Source organism: Oncorhynchus kisutch, linkage group LG2 (genome assembly GCF_002021735.2).
Source record: "Oncorhynchus kisutch isolate 150728-3 linkage group LG2, Okis_V2, whole genome shotgun sequence".
In the NCBI taxonomy this organism is placed as follows: Eukaryota; Metazoa; Chordata; class Actinopteri; order Salmoniformes; family Salmonidae; genus Oncorhynchus; species Oncorhynchus kisutch.
Window position 1 is genome coordinate 42,613,287 of NC_034175.2, and position 26,601 is coordinate 42,639,887.

At 42.1% G+C, this 26,601-nt stretch overlaps 1 protein-coding gene and 1 long non-coding RNA gene across 2 annotated transcripts in view; both read left to right on the forward strand.

Moving 5' to 3' along the window:
• LOC109866299 (sodium channel protein type 2 subunit alpha) overlaps nucleotides 1-16,775 on the forward strand; it is a 51,471-nt gene extending 34,696 nt beyond the window's left edge. The window contains exons 21-27 of the mRNA XM_020454893.2: nucleotides 398-520; nucleotides 11,822-12,091; nucleotides 12,255-12,308; nucleotides 12,447-12,584; nucleotides 12,721-12,825; nucleotides 12,937-13,207; nucleotides 13,302-16,775. Of these exons, the coding sequence (XP_020310482.1) occupies nucleotides 398-520; nucleotides 11,822-12,091; nucleotides 12,255-12,308; nucleotides 12,447-12,584; nucleotides 12,721-12,825; nucleotides 12,937-13,207; nucleotides 13,302-14,503 (2,163 nt within the window). The 3' untranslated portion in view covers nucleotides 14,504-16,775. The remainder of the gene's footprint in view (nucleotides 1-397; nucleotides 521-11,821; nucleotides 12,092-12,254; nucleotides 12,309-12,446; nucleotides 12,585-12,720; nucleotides 12,826-12,936; nucleotides 13,208-13,301) is intronic.
• A 6,541-nt stretch (nucleotides 16,776-23,316) lies between these two features.
• On the forward strand, nucleotides 23,317-25,506 carry LOC116356630 (uncharacterized). The gene is made up of 3 exons (XR_004205049.1): nucleotides 23,317-23,741; nucleotides 24,187-24,213; nucleotides 24,766-25,506. It is a non-coding gene; the product is annotated as an uncharacterized LOC116356630 (long non-coding RNA).
• The last annotated feature ends 1,095 nt before the right edge of the window (nucleotides 25,507-26,601 follow it).

A 26,601-nucleotide genomic window follows, 5' to 3' on the forward strand; every position in this document is an offset into this window, starting at 1 on the left:
TAGTACAAATAAAGAAACCCTTGAATGAGTGTCCAAACTTTTGACTGATACTGTATGGGAAAAGATTATAGTGTCTTTTTCACCTCAACAGAAGTAGACTCTGGCTTTAGGACCACTTCAAAATATTTTATGAACTGAGAAATATAGACAGTTTATTTGAGTGCCCCAAAGGGTTTTTCTGCTTAAGCCAAGTTCTTAGTGTCCAATACGATATCAAAATCAGCTTGTAATTGCAAAGAAATTGTATTGTTGTTTCATTGTTGAAATGATACTGTAATGTAGTCAAGGCGAGACAGTGACCCATTTCCTGGTTTACATCTTTGAGACAGAGGCTCTGCCTCCGCTGAGTGTCAATCAGCTAGTCACGTGTCTCATGATGACATCATTCTGTTTACAGGTCTCTTTGGTCAGCCTTGTGGCCAACGCCCTGGGCTACGCTGAGCTGAGTGCCATCAAGTCCCTGAGGACGCTGCGAGCGCTGAGGCCCCTGAGAGCGCTGTCCCGCTTCGAGGGCATGAGGGTAAGAGTCACCAGACCTGGGGCCTCATTTAGAACCATTGCGTAAATTTAACACTAAATATCTGCGTGCGCCATTTCTGAAAAGACTGCACTCACACAAAAATATTGAGATTTAGAAACATACAAGTTTCCTGTTATAAATCAGACCTGTCGTGAAACTGTGGACGTGTGAACCAGCATAATTCATGGTTTTATGGTGACATTTTTATGGTGACATTTTTTTGGTATTTTTGCTATATACATTAGAAGTATTGGAATTTGGCCAAGACAGTATCTAACAAAATAGCAATGCATGGCAACATTGATCAAATGTTTTTGGAGGGGTTGGCAGAATATTTTGCTGTATCTCAAATCAAATCAAATTTTATTTGTCACATGCGTCGAATTCAACTGGTGTAGACCTTGATGCTTACATTCTAGACCTTAACCAACAATGCAGTTTTAAGAAAAATTTGTGTTAAAAATACATAAAAATAAATAAAAATAATAATAATTAAAGAGCAGCAGTAAAATAACAGTAGCGAGGCTATATACAGGGGACACCGGTACAGTGTCAATGTGCGGGAGCACCGGTTAGTCGAGGTAATATGTACATATAGGTAGAGCTAAAGTGACTATGCATAGGTAATAAATAGAGAGTAGCAGCAGCGTAAAAGAGGGGAGACGACGACAATTGAAATAGTCTGGGTAGCCATTTGATTAGCTGTTCAGGAGTCTTATGGCTTGGGGGTAGAAGCTGTTGAGAAGCCTTTTGGACCTAGACTTGGCACTCTGGTACCGCTTTCCATGCAGAAGCAGAGAGAACAGTCTATGACTAGGGTGGCTGTAGTCTTTCACAATTTTTAGGGCCTTACTCTGACACCGCCTGGTATAGAGGTCCTGAAAGGCAGGAAGCTTGGCCCCAGTGATGTACTGGGCCATACGATCTACCCTCTGAAGTGCCTTGCGGTCAGAGGCCGAGCAGTTGCCATACCAGGCAGTAATGCAACCATGATGCTCTCGATGGTGCAGCTATATAACTTTTTCAGGATCTGAGGACCCATGCCAAATCTTTTTCAGCCTCCTGAGGGGGAATAGGCTTTGTCGTGCTCTCTTCGCGACTGTCTTGGTGTGTTTGGACCATGATAGTTTGTTGGCGATGTGGACACCAAGGAACTTGAAGCTCTCAACCTGCTCCACTACAGCCACTACAGCCCAGGCGTGCTCAGTCCTCCTTTTCCTGTAGTCCACAATCATCTCCTTTGTCTTGATCACGAAGAGGGAGAGGTTGTTAACCTGGCATCACACGGCCAGGTCTCTGACCTCCTCCCTATAGGCTGTTTCATCATTGTCGGTGATCACGCCTACCACTGTTGTTTCATCTGCAAACTTGATGATGGTGTTGAGTCGTGCCTGACCATGCAGTCATGAGTGAACAGGGAGTACAGGAGGGGACTGAGCACGCACCCCTGAGGGGCCCCCGTGTTGAGGATCAGCATAGCGGATGTGTTGTTATCTACCCTTACCACCTGGGGGTGGCCCTTCAGGAAGTCCAGGATGCAGTTGCAGAGGGAGGTGTTTAGTCCCAGGGTCCTTAGCTTAGTGATGAGCTTTGAGGGCACTATGGTGTTGAACACTGAGCTGTAGTCAATGAATAGCATTCTCATATAGGTGTTCCTTTTGTCCAGGTGGGAAAGGGCAGTGTGGAGTGCAATAGAAATAGCGTCATCTGTGGATCTGTTGGGGCAGTATGCAAATTGGAGTGGGTTTAGGGTTTCTGGGATAATGGTGTTGATGTGAGACATGACCATTCTTTCAAAGCACTTCATGGCTACAGACGTGAGTGCTACGGGTTGGTAGTCATTTAGGCGGGTTACCTTAGTGTTCTTGGGCACAGCGTCTGCTTGAAACATGTTGGTATTACAGACTCAGTCAGTTGAAAATGTCAGTGAAGACATTTGCCAGTTGGTCTGCACATGCTCGGACTACACCTCCTGTTTACCCGTCTGGCCCTTTGGCCTTGTAAATGTTGACCTGTTTAAAGGTGTTACTCACATTGGCTATGGAGAGCGTGGTCACACAGTCGTCCGAAACAGCTGATGCTCTCATGCATGCTTCAGTGTTGCTTGCCTTGAAGCGAGTATAGAAGTAATTTTGCTTGTCTGATAGGCTTGTGTCACTGGGCAGCTCGTCGGCTGTGCTTACCTTTGTAGTCTGTAATAGTTTGCAAGCCCTTCCACATCCGACGAGCGTCGGAGCCGGTGTAGTACGATTAAATCTTTGTCCTGTATTGATGCTTTACCTGTTTGATGGTTCGTCGAAGGTTATAGCAGGATTTCTTATAAGTTTCTGGGTTAGAGTCCCACTCTTTGAAAGCAGCAGCTCTACCCTTTTGCTCTGTACGGATGTTGCCTGTAATCCATGGCTTCTGGTTGGGGTATGCACATTACAGTCACTGTGGGGACGACGTCATCGATGCACTTATTGATGAAGCCAGTGACTGATATGGTGTACTTCTCAATGCCATCGGAAGAATCCCGGAACATATTCCAGTCTGTGCTAGCAAAACAGTCCTGTAGCTTAGCATCTGCATCATCTGACCACTTCTTTATTGACTGAGTCACTGGTGCTTCCTATTTTAGTTTTAGCTTGTAAGCAGGAATCAGGAGGAGTAAAGGTGGTCAAGAGTTTTTTCCCTCTGGTTGGACATTTAACATGCTGGTAAAATGGATTTAAGTTTCCCTGCATTAATGTCCCCAGCCACTAGGAGCGCTGCCTGTGGATGAGCGTTTTCCTGATTGCTTATGGCCATATACAGCTCATTGATTGGGGTCTTAGTGTAAGTATCGGTTTGTGGTGGTAAATAGTCAGCTACGAAGAATATAGATTAAAATTCCCTTGCTAAATAGTGTGGTCTACAGCTTAGCATGAGATACTCTACCTTAGGTGAGTGAAACCTCAATACTTCCTTACTATTAGATTTCGTGCACCAGCTGTTGTTTACAAATATACACAGAACGCCACACCTTGTCTTACCTGAGGCAGCAGTTCTATCTTGCTGATGCAGCGTAAAACCCACCAGCTGTATGTTATTCACGTCGTCGTTCAGCCACCACTTGGTGAAACATAAGATATTACAGTTTTTAATGTCCCGTTGGTAGGATATACGTGTTCGTAGTCTATTTTGTTATCCAATGATTGTACGTTGGCTAATAGGACTGATAGTGAAGGCAGATTACCCACTCGCTGTCGGATCTTTACAAGGCACCCCAACCTACGTCCCTGATATCTCTGTCTCTTTTTCCTGCGAATGACGGGGATGAGGGCCTAGTCTGGTGTCTGAAGGAAATTCTTTGTGTCCGACTTGTTAAAGAAAATGTGTTTTTCAGTATGTGGTGAGTAATCGCTGTCCTGATATCTAAATGCTCTTTTCGGTCATAAGAGACAGTGGCAGAAACATTATGTACAAAATAAGTTACAAAAAACACATAAAAAACACACACATTAGCACAATTGGTTAGGAGACCGTAACAGCAGCTATCTCCTCCAGGGCGCCATTGTATCTAAACTTGTTATCAAGGCAAAAGGTAAGACCCAAATGCAGATACAGGAGTCAGATGGTTGGAGTCTTACAATGTTTATTAATCCAAAGGGGTAGGCAAGATATTGGTAGTGGACAGGCAAAAAGATCAAAACCAGATCAGAGTCCAGGAGGTACAGAGTGGCAGACAGGCTCGTGGTCAAGGTAGGCAGATTAGTCAGGCAGGCGGGTACAAAGTCCAGAAATGGGCAAGGGTCAAAACCGGGAGGACTAGAAAAAGGAGAATGCAAAAAGCAAGAGAACTGGAAAACTGCTGGTTGACTTGGAAACATACAAGACGAACTGGCACAGAGAGACAGGAAACACAGGGATAAATACACTGGGAAAAATAAGCGACGCCTGGAGGGGGTGGAGACAATCACAAGGACAGGTGAAACAGATCCAGGCATGATACTTGTCTGAAAAACAAAAACATTGCACTTTGTTGTGTACTTGCAAACAGATAGTTTGAATTCAATAATGATTGGCATTTACTTTTTCCCAAATCTAAATAGGCTATGCTCCCGAATTCTGAAACATTGTTTACTCTGAAAAAAAAAGAAAACTACAGTACTTACGTTGGTAGCTACACACTTCAATGCAAAAGATCAACTGTCTTATCACCTGTAAAATTCTACTGTATGTAATAAACCGCTCTCCCTTTCAGATGCAAAAACTTGAAATTATAGTAGTCTATCTAATAGGCACATTCCTGCACAAAGCTACTACTCGGCTACTTTTGCCTTCTTGCAATACGTACACGTGGTTTAAAGTTTGCAGGAGGATAAGCACATTCTCACCTCAAGTTCAGTTGTAATAAATTCCAACTTTAGAGTGAAAACTGGTGCACGCATGTTTTGGGGCATATTTTGTGCGTACCCAATGTTTATTAAATGAGGCCCCAGAGCCCTCACTGTAAAAGAAAATCACCATCAAATCTAGTTGTTTCAAATTAATATTAACAAGTAACTGGTTCCAAAGCATTTTTGATTTATTTAGTCAACTTTTCGGTCAAAGTGTTACCTGAACGTAACAGTTTTAGTTGGCCCAAACGTAGCTCCAACGTGAATAAAACGTAGGCAAAAATTCTGTCAACTTAAAATCATGTGTTTGCTCAATTTGTCTCACATCTTCATTCAACTACAAATGATTATTTTTAGGCATTTTAACTAAACAATGGCTGTGGAACTATTTACACATGCAGTGCGTTGAACCAACTGACATTGCACCTGTTAATTTACACAATGATTAATACTTAACGTGTCCTCACCTGGGATTTGAACTCACAATCTCTTGGTTCATGACATTGCAATCATCCTGCTACGCCACCATGACCTTGTCAATTAACAGTTCACTTGACTATTCTCATCATCATTGATTTGAGTTTTTTCCATATACTTGTCTAATGTTGGTGGAGCATATTACTCTGTTTGAATGTTACTCCTTAATCACTATCATAAATGTAATAGTTTTTCTTGAGTGTACTTTTAACAGAGCTGAGATTGACTTTGAAGTGCAAAGAATAACAATACAGGTTAAATCAGTTACTGACACAGACATGGTGGAATAGCAGGAAGATTGGCATGCTGTGACTCAAGAGGTTGTGCATTCAAATCCCAGGTGAGGGCATGTTGAACACAAATTACTGTATAAATGAACATGTATAATGTGTGTCAAGTATGTCATTTCGAAACAGATCTTCATTGTAAAGGGTTTAAACACTGTTTCCCATGCTTGTTCAATGAACCATGAACATGCACCTGTGGAACGGTCGTTAAGACACAAACAGCTTACAGACGGTAGGCAATTAAGATCACAGTAATGCAAACTTTGGACACTAAAGAGGCCTTTCTACTTACTCTGAAAAACACCAAAAGAAAGATGCCCAGGGTCCCTGCTCATCTGCGTGAACGTGCCTTAGGCAAGCTGCAAGGAGGCATGAGTACTGCAGATGTGGCCAGGGCAATAAATTGCAATGTCCATACTGTGAGACGCCTAAGACAGTGCTACAGGGAGACAGGACAGAGAGCTGATTGTCCTCACAGTGGCAGACCGCGTGTAACAACATCAGCACAGGATCGGTACATCCGATCATCACACATGCGGGATAGGTACAGGATGGCAAGAACAATTGCCAGAGTTACACCAGGAACGCACAATCAGTGCTCAGAATGTCTGCAATAGGCTGAGAGAGGCTGGACTGAGGGCTTGTAGGCTTGTTGTAAGGCAGGTCCTCACCAGACATCACCGGCAACAATGTCGCCTATGGGCACAAACCCACCATCGCTGGACCAGACAGGACTGGCAAAAAGTTCTCTTCACTGACGAGTTGTGGTTATGTCTCACCAGGGATGTTGGTCGGATTCGCATTTATCGTCAAAGGAATGAGCGTTACACCAAGGCCTGTACTCTGGAGCGGGATCGAGGTGGAAGGTCCATCATGGTCTGTGGCAATGTGTCACAGCATCATCGGACTGAGCTTGTCATTACAGGCAATCTCAACGCTGTGCGTTACAGGGAAGACATCCTCCTCCCTCATGTGGTACCCTTCCTGCAGGCTCATCCTGACATGACCCTCCAGCATGATAATGCCACCAGCCAAACTGCTCGTGCTGTGCGGGATTTCCTACAAGACAGGAATGTCAGTGTTCTGGCAAGGCCAGCGAAGAGCCCGGATCTCAATTCCTTTGATCACGTCTGGGACCTGTTGGACATTTACACATGTTAAGTTTGCTGAAAATAAACACAGTTCACAGTGAGAGGACATTTACAAGAATGATCTCAAAGTCCATAAAATAAAATTGTAAAAAATAAAAGTTAAAAAAACAATTATACAGTACCAGTCAAAAGTTTGGACACACCTACTAATTCTAGGGTTTTTCTTTATTTAGCCTATTTTCTACATTGTAGAATAATAGCAGACATCAAAACTATGAAATAGCACATATGGAAACAGGTAGTAACCAAAAAAGTGTTAAACAATATATTTGAGTTTCTTCAAAGTAGCCTCCCTTTGCCTTGATGACAGCTTTGCATTCACTATAGTCACCTGGAATGCATTTCAATTAACAGGTGTGCCTTGTTAAAAGTTAATTGGTGGAATTTATTTCATTCTTAATGCGTTTGAGCAAATCAGTTGTGTTGTGACATGGTAGGGGTGGTATACAGAAGATAGCCCTATTTGGTAAAAGACCAAGTCCATATTATGGCAAGAACACCTCAAATAAGCAAAGCGAAATGACAGTCCATCATTACTTTAAGACATGAAGGTCAGTCAATCTGGAAAATTTCAAGAAGTGCAGTCACAAAAACCGTCAAGCGCTATGATGAAACTGGCTCTCATGAGGACCGCCAGAGTTACCTCTGATGATGAGGATAAGTTTGTTAGAATTAACTGCACCTCAGATTGCAGCCCAAATAGATGCTTCACAGAGTTCAAGTAACAGACACATTTCAACAGCAACTGTTCAGAGGAGACTGTGTGAATCAGGCCTCCATGGTTGAATTGCTGCAAAGAAACCACTACTACAGTAAAGGACACCAATAAGAAGAAAAGACTTGTTTTAGCCAAGAAAAACTAGCAATGAACATTAGACCGAGTGCAAATTTGAGATTTTTGGTTCCAACAGCCGTGTCTTTGTGAGACGCAGAGTAGGTGAACGGATGATCTACACGTGTGGTTCCCACCGTGAAGCACGGAGGATGAGGTGTGATGGTGTGGTGGTGCTTTGCAGGTGACATTGTCAGTGATTTATTTAGAATCCAAGGCACACTTAACCAGCACGGCTACCACAGCATTCTGCAGCAATACGCCATCCCATCTGGTTTGCGCTTAGTTGGACTATCATTTGTTTTTCAACATGACACCTCCAGGCTGTCACCTCTATTTGACCAAGGAGAGTGGTTGATTGTTGCATCAGATGACCTGGCCTCCACAATCACCTGACCTCAACCTAATTGAGATGGTTTGGGATGGTTTGGATCGCAGAGTGAAGGAAAAGCAGCCAACAAGTGCTCAGCATATGTGGGAACTCCTTCAAGACTGTTGGGAAAGCATTCCTCATGAGGCTGGTTGAGAGAATGCCAAGAGTGTGCAAAGCTGTCATCAAGGCAAAGGGTGGCTACTTTGTTGACTATTTGATTTGTTTAACACTTTTTTAGTTACTACATGATTCCATATGTATTATTTCATAGTGTTGATGTCTTCACTATTATTCTACAATGTAGAAAATAGTCAAAGTAAAGAAAAATGAGTAGGTGTGTCCAAACTTTTGACTGGTACTGTATATAACCATATCATAAAAGCAACAATCAAAGTCTAGGAGGAAGGGTAGGCCAGCCGATAAAGATTAGTTTTGAGGCCTGCTTTAAAAGACTCAACAGTCTGAAAAGCCCTGAGAATTTCAGAAAGTTCCAAAGGCGTGGTATGTGGGATGAAAAGGCATGATCCTCCATTGTTCCTAGCTGGGTCCTGGGTGCATGATGCAGTTTAGCGTGGCTTGAACGTAGGGTGCATGGAGGTTCATAGGGTGAGAGTATATCTGACAGGTTGGCAGGTCCGATGCCATTTAGGGCTTTGTAGACCAGGAGAAGAATTTTAAAGTCAATTATTTGAGGGACACATAGCCAATGGAGGTCAGCAAGTATGGGGTGCCATAATCTTTGCTGCACTGTTTTGAATGAGTTGTAATTTATTAATTGAGTTTGCAGGCAGGCCCCCAAGTACTGCATTCCCATAATCAATTCTGGAGAAAACTAATGCATGGATAAGCTTTCCTGCTTCAGAAGTGGTGAGAGAGGGTCTTAGGCGGGAGATGTTCGAAAGAATGATGTTTTACAGAAGGAGAGCACAGGGTCAAATTTCACTCCCAGGTTGGTGATGACAAACACTGTGCTTTCTAAAGATCTGGCCGTGTGTGTGTGTGTGTGTGTGTGTGTGTGTGTGTGTGTGTGTGTGTGTGTGTGTGTGTGTGTGTGTGTGTGTGTGTGTGTGTGTGTGTGTGTGTGTGTGTGTGTGTGTGTGTGTGACTAGTTCCACAGCCTTTTTTGTGGTAAAATAATCATTTCTGGTTGAATGAACATATGAGACAAATTGATTAAACACATTTTCTCATGTTGGAGCTAAGTTTGTGCCAACTAAAAATGTTAAATTCAGGTAATACTTTGACCAAAAAGTTTAGTGAACAAAAGAAAGGCTGTAAAACTAGCTACTTAATAATAATTGGTTGAAAAAACTAGATTATTTTTTACAGTGCTGTTGCCTCATAGTGCATATCATCACAGCCAGAGCCACATATTTAGAGAGTTACACCAACTTTTAGAATTTAGATTTGTTTTCTAATTCTAGACATTCAGTTACATAGCATTGTTTAAATATTCCCCATGAAACATTCATGGGTAACTAACAGGTTTTGGCTAGAAGGGATACAGCTTTTGTCAGAATTGACTTTTTGTAGCATTGGCCCGCATTGGCACAATTCTCCAAGTACTCTACATGGCTCTAATGACAGCCTCTTATCAACGTGACATCAGCTCCCTGCAAGGATACAGAGCTCTGTAGTCAAACTAAGGCCCACAGCAACCCAATAGCTGAACAAAAATATAAACACAACATGGAAAAATGTAAAAGAGTCACAGTTTATATAAGGAATCAGTCTATTGAAATACATGACTGGAAATACAGATATGCCTCTGTTGGTCACAGATAACGTTTTTTTTTTAAAGGTAGGGACGTGGATCAGAAAACCAGTCAGTATCTGGTGGGACCACCATTTTCCTCATGCAGCACGACACATCTCCTTCGCATAGTATTGATCAGGCTGTTGATTGTGGTCTGTGGAATGTTCTCCCACTCCTCTTTAACGGCTGTGCAAAGTTGCTGGATATTGGCGGGAACTGAAACACACCGTTGTACACGTTGAACCAGAGCATCCTAAACGTGCTCAATGGGTGACATGTCTATGCAGGCCACGGAAGAACTGGGATATTTTCAGCTTCCAGGAATTGTGTATAGATCCTTGCGACATGGGGCTGTGCATTATCATACTGAAACATGAGGTGATGGAGGCAAATAAATGGCACGACAATGGGCCTCAGGACCTTGTCAAGGTATCTTTGTGCATTCAAATTGTCATCGATCAAAAGCAATTGTGTTCGTTGTCCGTTGCTAATGCCTGAACATACCATAACCCCACCGCCCCCAACGGGGACTCTGTTCACAATGTCAGCAAACTGCTCTCCCGCATAGCACCATACACACTGTCTGTCATCTGTGAAGAGTACACTTCTACAATTTGCAAGTGGTCATCGAAGGTGAGCATCTGCCCACTGAAGTCGGTTACGATGTCGAACTGCAGTCAGGTTAAGACCCCGGTGAGGACGACGAACACGCAGATGAGCTTGCCTGAGATGGTTTCTGACAGTTTGTGCAGAAATTCTTCAGTTGTGCAAACCCACAGTTTCATCAGCTGGTCTCAAACAATCCAGCAGGTGAAGAAGCATTTCGGGGATATTTTATTTCAGCTCATGAAACATGGGATCAGTGTATATTTAGAGATACCTTTCCTCTTCTATTCCTCCTTTTCCACCTACATGTGTTTTCAGGATGTTATAACACAAGAGTTTCCATCAGTCCCACTGGCAGGTCACATGCACTCATCAGAGGATGTCGGCGTTACTGGAAAAGAATCAATAAGACGTGGAAATGGCATTAACTGGACTTCAGTTAATTAAACTACATGAAAACATTCTTAAGTCTTGGAGGCTACTGCACTTAACCATCATAAACTTGTGCAGTACTCTCACAGCAACATACTCTAGCCAGGGTTTTGGATGTCATATGTGCGGGAAGGGTGTCGACTGGTATAACCAACATAGTCCTTATCGATCAAATGCCAGTGCTGTGACGACGGTCTCTCCTCACGTGGTTGTCACTGAATTATCCCATCTGCATGACTGACTTCTCATTGCTTCACTGGCTCTCTATTTCTGCACTTTGAAACTGTACTGTGTTTGGATGTTGCTTGCTGCTGGGTACTGCTTTTAACATGAACAATTTCTTCATTTTTGTGTTTGTGCTTTTCATTTACAGTTAACAAATTATGTGACTTCATCCTGCCTCTACAAGGTTTTTTCTGTTTCCTTTTTCCACACTGCAGCCTAATTGTAAATCACTACAAACAAGTAAACACACCATCACAGTCTCTCCTTCACAAATACATTTCCCCCTTGTCCTTTCCGTTCCTTTTTTCCTTGTTGTTGTCATGGTCGTTGATAAGCTGTGGTGTTAGTGACACTTGTGTTGAGCTTTACGCTAGCATTTAAACACTTTGTGTTTTCCTATTTCCACCGTCACCAATCAAAGTCAACATGTAGCCTACAGTACAGATGTAGGATCTTAATATGAGCCAGTTTGCTACGGCAGTAAAATAATCATGCATCAACTTGGAATGGGAATGATTATTATGGTTATAATGAATGGACATTTTTGTAGGGATGGGATACATTTTTCGTAAGGGAAAATCAGGTCTGAAATTTCAAAGTGGGAATTACAAACTTCAGAAGCCTTTTTAAACCTTAAATACCCCACAAGTTTTACATTTCCTGCGATGCAGGAAAGTTATCCTGCAACGGGGTGATTAAGATCCTACATTTGTATATATTGTCAGTGCTGAAAATGATCATTATCCAATGCAATATTGTCTCTGGTTCTATATCTGAGACTGTCTGTGTGAATCCTTGCAGGTGGTCATCAACGCTCTGCTTGGAGCCATCCCCTCCATCTTCAATGTGCTGCTGGTGTGCCTCATCTTCTGGCTCATCTTCAGCATTATGGGTGTCAACCTGTTTGCAGGGAAATACTACCATTGTATCAACATGACCACGAGTGAGCGCTTCGAAGTCAGAGACGTGGCAAACAAGACAGAATGTTTGGCTTTGAAAGGTACCCACTGGAAGAATGTCAAGATCAACTTTGATAACGTGGGAGCAGGCTATCTGGCACTGTTACAAGTGGTGAGTGGCTGTCCATTCACCTTTCACCAGAAATATTTTGTTGACATTTTCTAAAGATATTGTAGCAATTTCGTGTGGGCAAACAAGTTGTGCGAGGGCAATGTCCTTCTGAACAAGTGTCTTAACTATTAGGTAGTAAAATGTTCCTTAATTTCTCTCTAAGGCTACATTCAAAGGCTGGATGGATATCATGTATGCAGCTGTGGACTCTCGCAATGTAAGTTTTTTCAGACATTCCTTTCACAAGGTATTTTAGACTAATGGTTGTTTGTGTTTGCACATTGTCTATTTATATATGATCATATTTTGGTTTTATGATGTTCATGTATGGTAATACTACGCTATTCTATTACAGTTGGATGATCAACCCGACTACGAAGTGAATCTGTACATGTATCTTTACTTTGTGGTATTCATCATATTTGGATCCTTCTTCACACTCAACCTCTTCATTGGTGTTATTATAGACAACTTCAATCAGCAAAAGAAAAAGATAAGTATTTTTTAAAGTTGTATGCAATGATACATGCATCCATTTTCTCTGATTTAACGTAATGAGGATTCTTCCCTCCAACAATGGGCAACTAAATGTGTGTAAGAATTTAACTAGGCTTGTCTTGCCTCTTTACTTTGGAGGTCAAGACATCTTCATGACAGAGGAACAGAAGAAATACTACAATGCTATGAAGAAGCTCGGCTCAAAGAAACCCCAAAAGCCTATCCCTAGGCCAGTGGTAAGGTCATACTGTACCACGATGTTTCTCAACAAAGACATTCCTCAATTCATGAACCTCGATTTCCACATCCTGGTGTCTCAGAATGCTTCTTTCTTATGTTTCCTCCAGAACAAGTTTCAAGGATTTGTTTTTGATTTCATTACAAAGCAAGCCTTCGACATTGTCATCATGATTCTTATATGCCTTAATATGGTCACCATGATGGTGGAGACGGATGACCAGGAAAACGACATTCGTAAAATTCTCTACAATATCAACCTGGTGTTTATTGTCATGTTCACCGGAGAGTGTATTCTGAAGATGATCTCACTCCGACAATACTACTTTACCATTGGTTGGAATGTATTTGACTTTATCGTTGTTATCCTGTCGATAATTGGTAAGACTTTTCACCTATTGTTCATAATTGTAATACTGCAAAGTGATATTATGCTTTGGAGATTATTATGTGTAATTCTTTTCTGTCCTTTCAGGTATGTTTCTCTCGGAAGTGATAGAGAAGTACTTGGTTTCACCAACCTTATTCCGAGTCATTCGACTGGCCCGAATTGGCCGTATCCTTCGCCTCATCAAGAGTGCCAAGGGAATCCGTACACTCTTGTTTGCGTTGATGATGTCACTTCCTGCATTGTTCAACATTGGTCTTCTGCTCTTCTTAGTGATGTTTATCTATGCAATCTTTGGCATGTCCAACTTTGCATACGTCAAGAAGGAGTCTGGGATTGACGACATGTTCAACTTTGAGACGTTCGGCAACAGCATGATCTGCCTGTTCCAGATCACCACGTCAGGGGGCTGGGATGTCCTGCTGGCCCCCATCCTCAACAAAGGAGAGCCAGACTGCGACAGCCGGAAAGAGCACCCAGGAAGCACGTACAAGGGGGGAGACTGTGGAAACCCCTCTGTGGCCATTATCTTCTTTGTGAGCTACATAATCATATGTTTCCTTGTTGTGGTCAACATGTACATTGCTGTCATCTTAGAGAACTTCAGTGTGGCCACTGAGGAGAGCGCTGAGCCCCTGAGCGAGGATGACTTTGAGATGTTCTACGAAGTCTGGGAGAAGTTTGATGCGCGGGCCACCCAGTTCATGGAGTATGACAAGCTGTCAGACTTTGCTGACGCCCTAGACCCCCCGCTACGCATCTCTAAGCCCAACAAGATCCAGTTGAGCTCAATGGATTTACCCATGGTGAGTGGGGAGCGCATCCACTGCCTGGACATCCTGTTTGCCTTCACCAAACGTGTCCTGGGCGAGGGCGAAGGCTTGGACATCCTCCGGGGTCAAATGGAGGAGCGCTTTATGGCCTCCAACCCCTCCAAGGTGTCCTACGAACCAATCACCACCACACTGCGCCGCAAGCTAGAGGACATGTCTGCCCTGGTCATCCAGAGAGCTTTCAGACGATATCTTCTCAAGCGTATTGTTAAGCGGGCCTCTGCCATGTACAAGGAGAAGATACAAAGTGGAGGCACGCTCCTTGATAAAGAGGTTCTCGTCATAGACACATTTCCCGAGATCTCTACTTCAGACAGAACTGACATGACACCCTCCACAGCTTCTCCCCCATCATATGACAGTGTCACAAAACCTGAAAAAAACAAATATGAAAAAGACAAGAGAAAGAAGGAGGTGAAGGAGAAAAAAAAGTACATGAATGTTGGGAAGATTTAGCATAGATTTCATTCTGCTACAAATTGTTTACAGCCTTTGAAGGTGACCAATGCGTCAAGTGAACCCCTTCTTTGGTGTGAATATCTATGCCAAACTGACAATGCTTACTTGAGTCTAGATGTAAGGTTGGTGCCTAACATGAGGTAGTGACTCAACCTCTTAGGCTGTAAGGTGACCAGTTGTTTGGATGTTAATTTCTGTGGGGACTAAAACAAATGTTTGCCAGCTTTATAGGGACAGGTAAAACATGTTGTGTGTTGTTCCAATCAGAAACATTTAGTTATACTGTAACTTCTCTTGCAGCTAGTACTTCCAGGGTTGCTTCCAGTCTCTTGCATTATAACTGCCATATGATTTACTAACTTAGTTTTCTGACAGAATCTTGTTTTTAAAACTCATAGGTTGACTGTGTGACTATTTTTGTAAACATATGTTTTACTGTAAAACGAGGGGTTCCATGTATTGCTTTAAAAGGTAGTCGTGTTCACTTTAAATGTTCATACAACTTGACTAGTCAAGTTGTGATCAAACACACATCCTTGTGGGGTGCAGGGCCGAAATTTGTGGCCCGCACACTCATAAACCGTTTTTAAATGAAGGTACATGGTGGAGCTTATGCATGTGTGGGCTCTGTTTCGAGCATAAGACATGACTACTCATGACAACCATTATTGCTGCAGTGCAGTTAGGGGGATTGCTGCAGTTCAATCGACATGTAGACCTGCATGAATGCTTACCCATGATTACAGTGTTGCGTTACGCACCCTCACCAAAATGAGCTTGCTCTCTCCGTGATGTCTGAGGGGCTCATACTTTGATGAATCTATCATTATGTTACTCTCACTATTACAAATCAACAGGAAAGATTTCTCCTGAGCATACAGTCCAAATACCATTACCAACAACCGTTGCCTATAATCAGTTTTCCGAACAATAACACGCTCTAGAAAAACATAGTTTTCCTCCTTTCATTCATCAGAAACCACAGTACAATGCAGAATACATTCATCTTTAGTGCTGGCTCACAGAGTTGATACACATAGTATTCGTAGTCCAGCTCTTCTGTCCAGCTTGAACCACAATGGCCTCAAAGTCTATACTGTCTTTTCTCGTCACAGTGGTGAATGATAAAATGAACGTCCTCTGCACAGTATAGTTGTGACCATCAGGTGTAAATCGCCTCAAATAATCTCCAAGCCTCGTCTGACAGGTGAAACACTGTATTCTGTGTCATATATGCTCACTTAAGAGGCATTCCAAAAGCATGTATCTTGTGTACTCCGCAGTTTTGGTACTGCAACATCATTAGTAAGTGCTATAAAACTTTACCAAATCTAAATTGCTTTGAGTTGACCTTTCCTACCCACTTCCCAAATCATGTTCCATCGTTATTGATGTATCTGTATGTACATATTCTATAATATATGAAATATACAAATATATTTGATATATTATGTGATATTTCATGTATAATGGAATATATGAAGTTGTTAATGTTATTTAATACATATATCTATTATATTCTGCATTCTCTGCTCTATATGGCAGACAGACCAGAGTATGAAGCATCCAGTTGAGGCCGTGGGAAGATTTTGTAGTTAGATTACACTCAATGTCTATATAAATATTGTAATATAATCATTTTTCTTTGTACTGTACAACTGTTTTGTAAATAGTTTGCTATACAATATGGCCGCACTGTCTGCGCTATAGCCACTTTAGTTATTTAAGCTTCACCACACCCTTTCATTTGGAAACGCCTCATGTGATCTAGTGAAGGGGAAATGGACTTCTCATTTGGATTCTTTCATCTTTTATTTTGTGTCATTTATAAACTGTGGTCACAGTTTACCTCACATGCTTTATCATAATAAATATCTAAGATGGAACATCAGGTTCAGAGAATTCTGAATATGATTGTCTCAAGGCTAGTGTGACAGCACGCGTCTTCGATTGTTTCCTACATTTGTTTACATAGTTATCCAATTCCTCAGGATGTTACTTTTGTCAGCTGTTCCCTTTGTATAAAGTGTCACAAGTGTCTGTAATTCGAATGTTTAAAAGTATGTTATGAAGAGCATATGTTGCATGTAATAAAAACATTCCTAATATGTATATACTATACATGTATACACAATGAATGTTTTAATTACGTAACATTTAATAGATCACATCTTGATATGCATTATGCTTGTAGTGTATGAGTAAACTGCATGCAAGATATAACCCATCTCATTAAAAAGCCAAAAGAATAAAGAATACGTGTACCTCAGGTATGTCTGTAAAATATGAATTTATTCCATCACACGTGTTTGACTATTCATTTGCGACATTGCAATCCATACAGTACATCAACATACTCTATAAATACATTGTTATCCAAGTTTTGCATGCTTAACAAATGTTTCCAAATCAAGTGGCCAGTGAGTTAAATGGATTCATCTAAGGTCCCTTTTTTTCCATGTCAGCAAACACTTTTTATTTGATCATGTGACCTGACCAGTGAAAATGTGTGGCCCCAATTATAAGATGTTTTAATGGACTAAATGTGGATTATTAATTTAATACATAAACCACTACAAATCAATCATGTTACAATGTAGTTGTCCATGGAGTTCCAGAATTATAGCCTCACGTCATTGAATGGAAGTCTTACATGATTTTTAATCATTTATTTGGAGATATGTACTGTATACAGTAAATCCTGACCATTACACTGCATATCACACCACGAAATACTCCAGAATACATTAACCGTTACTCTCTCGCGGGAATTCCACTAACGGTCTGTATGTAGCCAAACGTAACTGCTGCTCATGTTGGTATCTGTACTGATGGCCCAAAAGTCATGACAGGGAGACATAATGGAATGGTAACGCACGTGCAAGCTGTTGCTCCCAACGCCACTTGGGTACACCGCAGCATCCACTGAGAGGCTCTTGCTGCCAAGGGAATGTCTGACAGCTTGAAAGACATTTGAAAATGGTTAAATTTGTTAAAGCAAGGCCCCTGAACTCATTTGTATTTTCTGCGCTATGCAATGATATTGGCAGCGACCATGTAGCACTTTTACAACACAGAGAAGTGCGCTGGTTATAAAGGGGTAAAGTATTGACACTTTTAAAAAATTGAGAGACGGGCTTAAAGTTTTCTTTACGGACCATAATTTTCACTTGTCTGACCGCTTGCCTGATGATGAGTTTCTCACACGACTGGCCTATCTGGGTGATGTTTTTTCTCGCCTGAATGATCTGAATCTAGGATTACAGGGACTCTCCGCAACTATATTCAATGTGTGGGACAAAGTTGAGGCTATGATTAAGAAGTTGGAGCTCTTCTCTGTCCTCATTAACAAGGACAACACACAGGTCTTTCCATCATTGTATGATTTTTTTGTGTGCAAATGAACTCAAGCTTACGGACAATGTCAAATGTTATGTAGCGAAGCACCTGAGTGAGTTGGGTGTGCAATTACGCAGGTGCTTCCCCGAAACGGATGACACAAACAACCGGATTCATTATCCCTTCCATGCCCTTCCTCCAGTCCACTTACCGATATCTGAACAAGAGACCCTCATCGAAATTGTAACAAGCGGTTCTGTGAAAATTGAATTTAATCAGAAGCCACTGCCAGATTTCTGTATTGGCTGCGCTCAGAGTATCCTGCCTTGGAAAATCGTGCGGTTAAGACATTGATGCCCTTTGCAATCACGTACCTATGTGAGAGTGGGTTCTCAGCCCTCACTAGCATGAAAACGAAATACAGGCACACCCTTCTCATTAACCTGTGACCTGAGTTATTCACCATTTTCGATGAACAAATAAGGTTTTATATGTAAGACGGTTAAATAAAGAGCGAAATGATTGATTATATTATATTATATTACTATTTGTGCCCTGGTCCTATGAGAGCTCTTTGTCACTTCCCACAAACAGGGTTGTGACAAAAACTCACACTCGTTCTTATGTTTAATAAATGTATTGTGTGTGTGTTGCAGGCTTACAATGATGGCAAAAAACAACATTTGAGAGTGCACTGACCATGGTGCTAGAGGGGGTACGCAGCTGGAGGTTGAATGTTTGAAGGGGTACGGGACTAAAAAAGTTTGGGAACCACTGCTTTACAGCATACTGTTTCATTTCAAATCTATTCCAAACAAAATATGAACACAACAGTATTCAGCTGCAATACATTTTCATGTTTAATGGTTTGCTGACCTGTGAATACCTTATGCCTGTCTTTGTGCAATGCAGTCTCAGATTTCATTGAACAAAATGCTGGATATGAATTGGTATTAGTCTATTCTAAGTTGCATGATGGTCTTTTACTGTTATGGGTATCAAGTAGTATGACTCACTTTCCTTTGCATATCGTAACTCTTCCTGAACTCTATGATGTACTATTCATGAAAGGAACATTATACAGTTATTTCATACAAGATTCCATTTATTTTATACTTATTGTTACGGTTTTCTAGTGGTGAAGGAGAGTCAGACCAAAACGCAGCATGTAGATCAATTTTTAATCAAACAAACGTAAACACAAAATAACACAAACACTACAAAACAATAAACATAATGTGAAAACCGAAACAGCCTATACTTGTCAACTAACACAGCAACAGGAACAAAGACACTAAGGACAATCACCCACGACAAACTCAAAGAATATGGCTGCCTAAATATGGTTCCCAATCAGAGACAACGATAAACACCTGCCTCTGATTGAGAACCACTCCAGACAGCCATAGACTTTGCTAGATAACCCCACTAGCTACAATCCCAATACATACACACCAGAACCCCAAGACAAAACACACCACAATACAAAAACCCCATGCCACACCCTGGCCTGACCCAATACATGAAGAAAAACACAAAATACTTAGACCAGGGCGTGACACTTATACTGTCTCTTATACTGTCTTTTTGCTCTTGAGTGGTATAAACGTCTTGAATGCACTCGTATTTCAAGATACAATAGGGAGAATTGCTTTAGGCCCATAGCAACTGCTACTTAAATCAGAGCTACATTTCAACGCCTGTGTGTTTGACACAGTTCATCAGAGATGCAGTAGCAGCTGACGTCTATGCTGAGAGGTCAGAGCTGCCAGTCCCTGTTTATTAACTGGAGGCTTCTGGGCGAATGAATGAATGGTGGAGGCAGGTACAATGCTAGGAGTGGCAGCTGCGCTTCTGTCTCTTGAGCCAGTCAATGCCAGCTCATGTTTTCTACTCAGCTCAGCCTTAGTCACTGCTTTGCATGGCCCTACTGGGTGTATACAGTAGCTACTAGCTAATGACAGGGCAGAGTGAAACCTGCATCATCTACATTCTAGCATGGTTGGAAATGTGGACAAATTAACATGAATTTGTATGATGCAATAGATTCACTCAATTCCATAGATGTGATTCAGGCAATGTTTGAAAAATACCTAACCGGCCGCTATTTTACAAAACAGGCGGCATTGTCTGGTGACTAACATTACAACAGACTTCTGTCTACAAGGGAACGATCTGTTGCTGTCAAATCAATTCTGAAAAAACATCTGTTGCTACAACAAGTCTTCCTCTCTGTGCCTTTTAAAGGTTTAATCAGTGTCTGAATCCTGATCAAGTCACATTTGTCAGTGTGTCCCCAAATCCTTGTCAGTAAAGCTAAATTTTTCCCAATTACGTCTCATAAAGACAGACTGCCATTAACACACTATCATTTGTAAGAAGTTCCTGCTTCGTGTGTTTTATTGTATTACTGTTTCGAACAGGAAACGGAGCAGGATATTGGAGACACACATTTAAAGCATTAAAGCACTGTGTTCATCATCCTAAATAATATAATTTTTTCTTGGAAAGAGAGGACCACAAATTGGACTGGACCTGTCTCAAGTAACTAACCACATGATTACAAAAGCATTAGACATAAAGCTTTTCCAGTCACCCAATTTAAGACTTTGACCACCATTATTGCACCAACACCGCAATCAGCGTTAGTCCCACTTAAGATCCAGGCAGGAGCTGAAAGGGTTAATTTATCATGTGCCAAATTGTAATGAGCACTTTACATTGAATGATCTGTTTGATAGGAGAAAACTCACTGTTTCTCTCTTCTGGTTGCAGTGAGGAAATGTTGCAGACAAATGTCTCTTCTCTCCACAAAATGTGCTTTAACTACAAAGACCTAATGGTACAGTATGTGATCAAAGACATTAAATATTGGATTGTTTGAGAGATGTTTGGACATCATGAATTTAGTCAAAACCATGAGGTGACGCACACCCACCTTTATTGTAGAGGACCATGCTGACTAACAGAAGGTTAACTGTATAAAAAATAAAGAAAGGCACTAAATATGCTCCCAATCATTGTATGTACAACCAGCGTTTTGGCACTCAGTGCCGTCCACAGGCTTACATAGTAAAATCATCATGAATTGACACAGAATTATAACGTCTGCATCTGAGAGGGTTATCGAGAGGGTATATAGGACAAAAGAAGAAACTAATTTAACTGATATTGAAGTCTTGTGTAAACTAACAATGGATGTTTGTCACAATGAAATAATGTTGTTTCTGAGTGGTTCAGCAGTGGCTTTTGTTGGAGTCCATTAACATCTTGAGTGGGTCAAATATTTGATAAATAATTCATCATAGCCCAAACACTGCATGGCTTTTACCTGGGGCAACACTAGTGATTCTCTGTCTGAAGCACAATGAATAGGAGGAGGACAAATGGTACTGGGCTGAGTATTATGATCAATCCTTTTCACATTGAAATGATTATAAGCATGCACCACACCCAATCCTAGTGATTGTGCAGTGTTGTATTTCTCTGACCGGCTTTGTCATAAAAGCAAAAATGATGCTTGTATCTCTATCCAGTGACATTCTGTAGTTTAATGTTAGGCGCACAACTTTGCTTTTAGAAGTGTGGGGGACATAACCTGGTGAGGGGTCTGGGGGTCCTCCCCCTGAAATTTTTGGGGCAACTAAAGCTAATTTTCTGCATTTCTACACAATTTAAGTTTAAATTTAAGCAGTTTTCGACCACCCATCCGAGGGCAGAGCGGCGGGTGAGCGTCTCTATCATCACCACCATGGATGGTTCCGACCTAGAATATGTGGACATATATAAGTGCCTAGGTGTCTGGCTAGACACGACTTTAGAAAGAGACGTAAGGGTTTATGTTTCCTCCTGCTCAGTGTGCGCCCAGTGCAAGGCTCCTAGACACCTGCCCAGAGGTAAGGTACAACCCTTACCCATTCCACAATGGCCGTGGTCGCACCTGTCGGTGGATTTTATAACCGATCATCCACCTTCACAGGGTAACACTACGATCCTGGTCGTTGTGGATCGTTTTTCCTGTCGTCTCCCCCTTTGCCCAGTCTCCCTACGGCCCTACAAACTGCGGAGGCCCTGTTAACACACGTCTTCCGGCACTACAGGGTGCCTGAGGATATAGTGTCTTATCGGGGTCCCCAATTTACGTCAAGGGTCTGGAAGGCGTTCATGGAACGTCTGGGGGTCTCGGTCAGAGTTACCTCAGGTTTTCACCCCGAGAGTAACGGGCAGGTAGAGAGAGTCAACCAGGATGTGGGTAGGTTTCTGAGGTCTTATTGCCAGGACAGGCCGGGGGAGTGGGCGGTGTTCGTGCCCTGGGCAGAGATGGCCCAGAACTCGCTCCGCCACTCCTCCACTAACCTTTCTCCATTTCTCCATTTCTGCTCCATGGCATCAGAGTCAGACAGAGGCTCCTGCGGTGGACGACTGGTTCCAGCATGCGGAGGAAACATGGAACGCCGCCCACGTCCACCTTCAGTGCACTGTTCTGCGCCAGAAAGTTGGCCAGACCGTCACCACAGTGAGGCCCCGGTGTTCGCATCGGGGGACAGGGTCTGGCTCTCGACCCGAAACCTGCCCCTCCGCCTGCCCTCTCGGACGCTGGGTCCGCGGTTTGTGGGGCCATTTAAAGTCCTGATGAGAGTGAACGAGATATGTTATAGGTTACAGCTTCCCCCAATTACCGTATTAACCCCTCGTTCCATGTGTCTCTCCTCAGGCCGGTGGTGGCTGGCCTGCTCCGGGAGGCTGAGGTGCGGGAGGTTCCTCCGCCCCCTCTGGATATTGAGGGGGTCCCGGCGTACTCCGTTCGATCCATCCTGGATTCGAGACGTCGGGCGAGGGGCCTTCAGTACCTCGTGGACTGGGAAGGGTACAGTCCGGAGGAGAGATGCTGGGTTCCGGTGGAGGACGTGTTAGATCCTTCCATGCTACGAGAGTTCCACCGTCTCCATCGGGGTCGCCCTGCGCCTCGTCCTCCTGGTCGTCCCCGAGGCCGGTGTCGACGCACTGCTGGAGCCGCAGCAATCATCAAATTATCTGTGGTATTGAGTTTTTGCGGAGAGTGACTCGAAGAGAGAGGTTAGGTGCGGACAACGAAAATGGAAACAACAAGTAGTAATTCAAACATGAACTATATAGCGTCAGGCAGTATGAATTGGCTTCAAAATAATCCCTTGGTAAGCTACCATCGGATGCCCAAGGAACCACAACTTTTGAAGAAGTGGCTCCATGTCCTGAAGAGGAAGAACATGCCAGCTCGAACTAGTAGTGTCACGTTCTGACCTTTATTTCCTTTGTTTTGTATTTATTTAGTATGGTCAGGGCGTGAGTTGGGTGGGCAGTCTATGTTTGTTTTTCTATGATTTGGGGATTTGTATGTTTTGGCCTAGTATGGTTCTCAATCAGAGGCAGGTGTCATTAGTTGTCTCTGATTGAGAATCATACTTAGGTAGCCTGGGTTGCACTGTTTGTTTGTGGGTGATTATCTATGTTGATTGCTTGTGTCATCACAGTTCTCATTTAGCTTCACGGTTGTTATTTGTTTTTGTATTCAGTGTTCAGTACTTTCTTTAATTAAATATTGAGATGAACACAAACCACGCCGCGTTTTGGTCTGCCTTTCCTTCAACAGAAGAATCCCGTGACAAGTAGGATCTGCAGACAGCACTTCGCAGTGGCAGACTTCACGATGAAGGGCACTTTCGACCAACCAAGAGTTTTCAAATGGAAAGGAGTCATAGGCCTACGTTGAAGCCCTCTGCTTATGCCGCTATTTACAATTTCGAGGGTTATGGTGTAGGGGTTACCGACCGACCATTATCAAACATCGCTGACTTCGGAGTCAACCAAAAGCGACTGAATGGAGGAGTCTACACGAGTCAATGCAATGGAGCCTGAGGTAATGTTAACCGGTCATGACTGTTGTTGACTAGGCTAGCGTTAGACACTGGACAACTTTGTTGCAACTCTAGTTGAAGGTAACTAGTTAATTGCCTCTGAATTGTTTTTGTGTAACACCCCCCAGCAAATAACATTACCAAGCAACTCAACTGCAACTAAAATTGCAACACAGATTCTCCATGTGCCACTGTTTAGGTAGTTACTGTAGCTAACTTCTACCTCAGATAGTCAAGTACTGTAATAAATTTGGTTGACAGATTTGTATTTGTAATTTTTTGTTAGCTCCACCTCATTTAGCGAGACTGAAGTTGCCATAGCTAATGTTTTCTGAAAAATAAATGTGTGTGTGTGTTGACAAAGCATACAAGACAGGTATATTTGGGTTGAGTTGTCTTAACAAAATGTTTTTTTTTTCTCTTCACAATGACATCTTCCCTGAAAAGGTTTCACCCTGGTTCTAAGCAGAGGAGGTACATGCAAATCCATGTTATTTCTAAGGATAATGTTTATTTCAAGACACAATCTGTCACCCCTGGTGCCATTTTGGATATGAATTGGCCAATATACCGTATATGCGTTGATTCTTGAATATAACTGTCACGTTCGTCATAAAGATGAGACCAAGGTGCAGTGTGAGTTGAGTTCCACACAATTTTAATAAATCGAAACTCACCAAAAACAACCCAAATAAAGAACAAACGAAACGTGACGCTACTGGTATGCACTCAGGCAACTCAATGTAGACAAGATCCCACAACATAAATGAGGCAGGTGGCTACCTAAATATGATCCCCCAATCAGAGACAACGATAAACATCTGTCTCTGATTGGGAACCATATCAAGCCAACATAGACATATTAAACCCCTAGACATACAGTATAACACCCCTAGACATACAAACTAGCGTACCCACCCTAGTCACACCCTGACCTAACCAAAATATATAGAAAAACGGATATCTAAGGTCAGGGCGTGACAATAACTATAGCCTATAGTTGCTTTAATTGTTTTCTACCAACAGGAAAGAACGGTTAGTACAGCATGCCAAACTGACCTCTGGGTGCCAGAGTGTTCCTGTGCTGCGGTGAAGAGGTCCACCGGGACCATCACTAAAGAGCTCAGGGCCCAGCTAGATTGCACTCACAACCATCAGCATCAGTCCTGCCCCTATACACCACAGATGGAGCTGACGGAGAGAGAGATCAGTGAAGACCATAACTCGATGTATGAACCTGAGAGCTCAGAATCACAATCTTCACCTCATCCTGAGGTGTTGAACTGTTGCACCCTCTATAACCACTGTGGTTCTTATTTTGATGTAAAAAAGGGCTTTTGTAAAATGCATTTGATTGATTGTTTGCTGTGCTGGATGCTGTGTATTCACTAACACCCTGAGTGATGGGACATTTGTATAGTATCTGTAACATATTTCGGTGTGTATTTAATCTCCATCTTAACGTCTTAAAGTGGCAATCAGCAGTAGAAACAATAACAAAGTGTCTCCCTGCTCCTCTTTCGGTAAAAAGCTGAGGGACGGGGCTGGAGAAATATAACCACTCTCAAATTCATAGACAGAGCTATAGATGCAAGGACTGACCATCCATTGACTGTATGTTTTGTTTATTCCATGTGTAACTCTGTATGTGTCAAATTGCTAAGCTTTATCTTGGCCAGGTCGCCGTTGCAAATGAGAGCTTGTTCTCAACTAGCCTACCTGGTTAAAGGTGAAATAAAAAATAAATCCATGATATCAAAATTGCAATCCTGTTTCCACTACCATGTACCCAGTTTGCTTTGGATAAAGGTGTCTGCTAAATGGCATATATTATTAAAGTCTACTTTGACTCTGCCAACTAGCTGCTCAGTGTAGTTACCATTCCTTTCCCAAAAAATGTCAGCCAAAGCTAGTTGAAGTCATTCCTCTAGCGACAGGGACACCCGATTAGTGCGCGTTGAAAGCAGTTGTATCTTTAAAGCAAATGTATCTTGTTACGCTTGAACCTGTTATAGTGGACAAGCTAACTAATACTATTTTAACATAAGGTGCAGGCATTAGCTCTATGTCTTGAAAATAATTACAGCAGGCTAGATTTACTAAATGAACTGGTTTTATTCAAACTCAAACCCTGTTTGCAAAATGCCTTTGCTTCTAGTATGCGCGCCTTATGGAAGATCTAAGTCCTAGTGTTTCCATTCCCCTGATTGAAATTTGGATAATTTGATTTACATGATTACTATTAACATTAGAATTTGGATAATATGATTGAAATTTGAATATTAAATTGATTGAAATTTGGATAAAAAGCTTGATTGAAATTTGGACATTAAGCTGATTGACATTTGGATAACAAGAGATTGAAATGTAGCTATAACGTACTGAGTGAATGAGAGCTGTCAGGGGACTAGCTCCAGTGTGAATGTGAGCTCAGTTTTCCAGTTCTGTGTGAGTCTTTCGATCTAAAATGTTATTTTATGTAAATACCTAAGTCGATCACCACACGTCGGATCTACAGGTCGAGGATAACACATCTCAGAAATCTCATTTGAAATCTCATTTGAGGGTAACATGTCTCAATTTGTAATGAGAATAACATGCCTCATTAGAGGATAAAAGGATTACACGTCTCATTAGTAATGAGAATAACGTGTCTCTGAGTGGAACATGACTCATTTTTAGATTACATGACTCATCAGTGGAGTGTGATGGTATAATGTTATGTATGTGGAGATATGAAAGGAGAAAGTACTATTCCCGAATATGCTATTAAACGGAACACAAGTGAATATTTAAACCCCTGTATGAATAGAACACTGGTGTAGAGGAGGACTTTGTGATGTCACACAAATATATAATGGG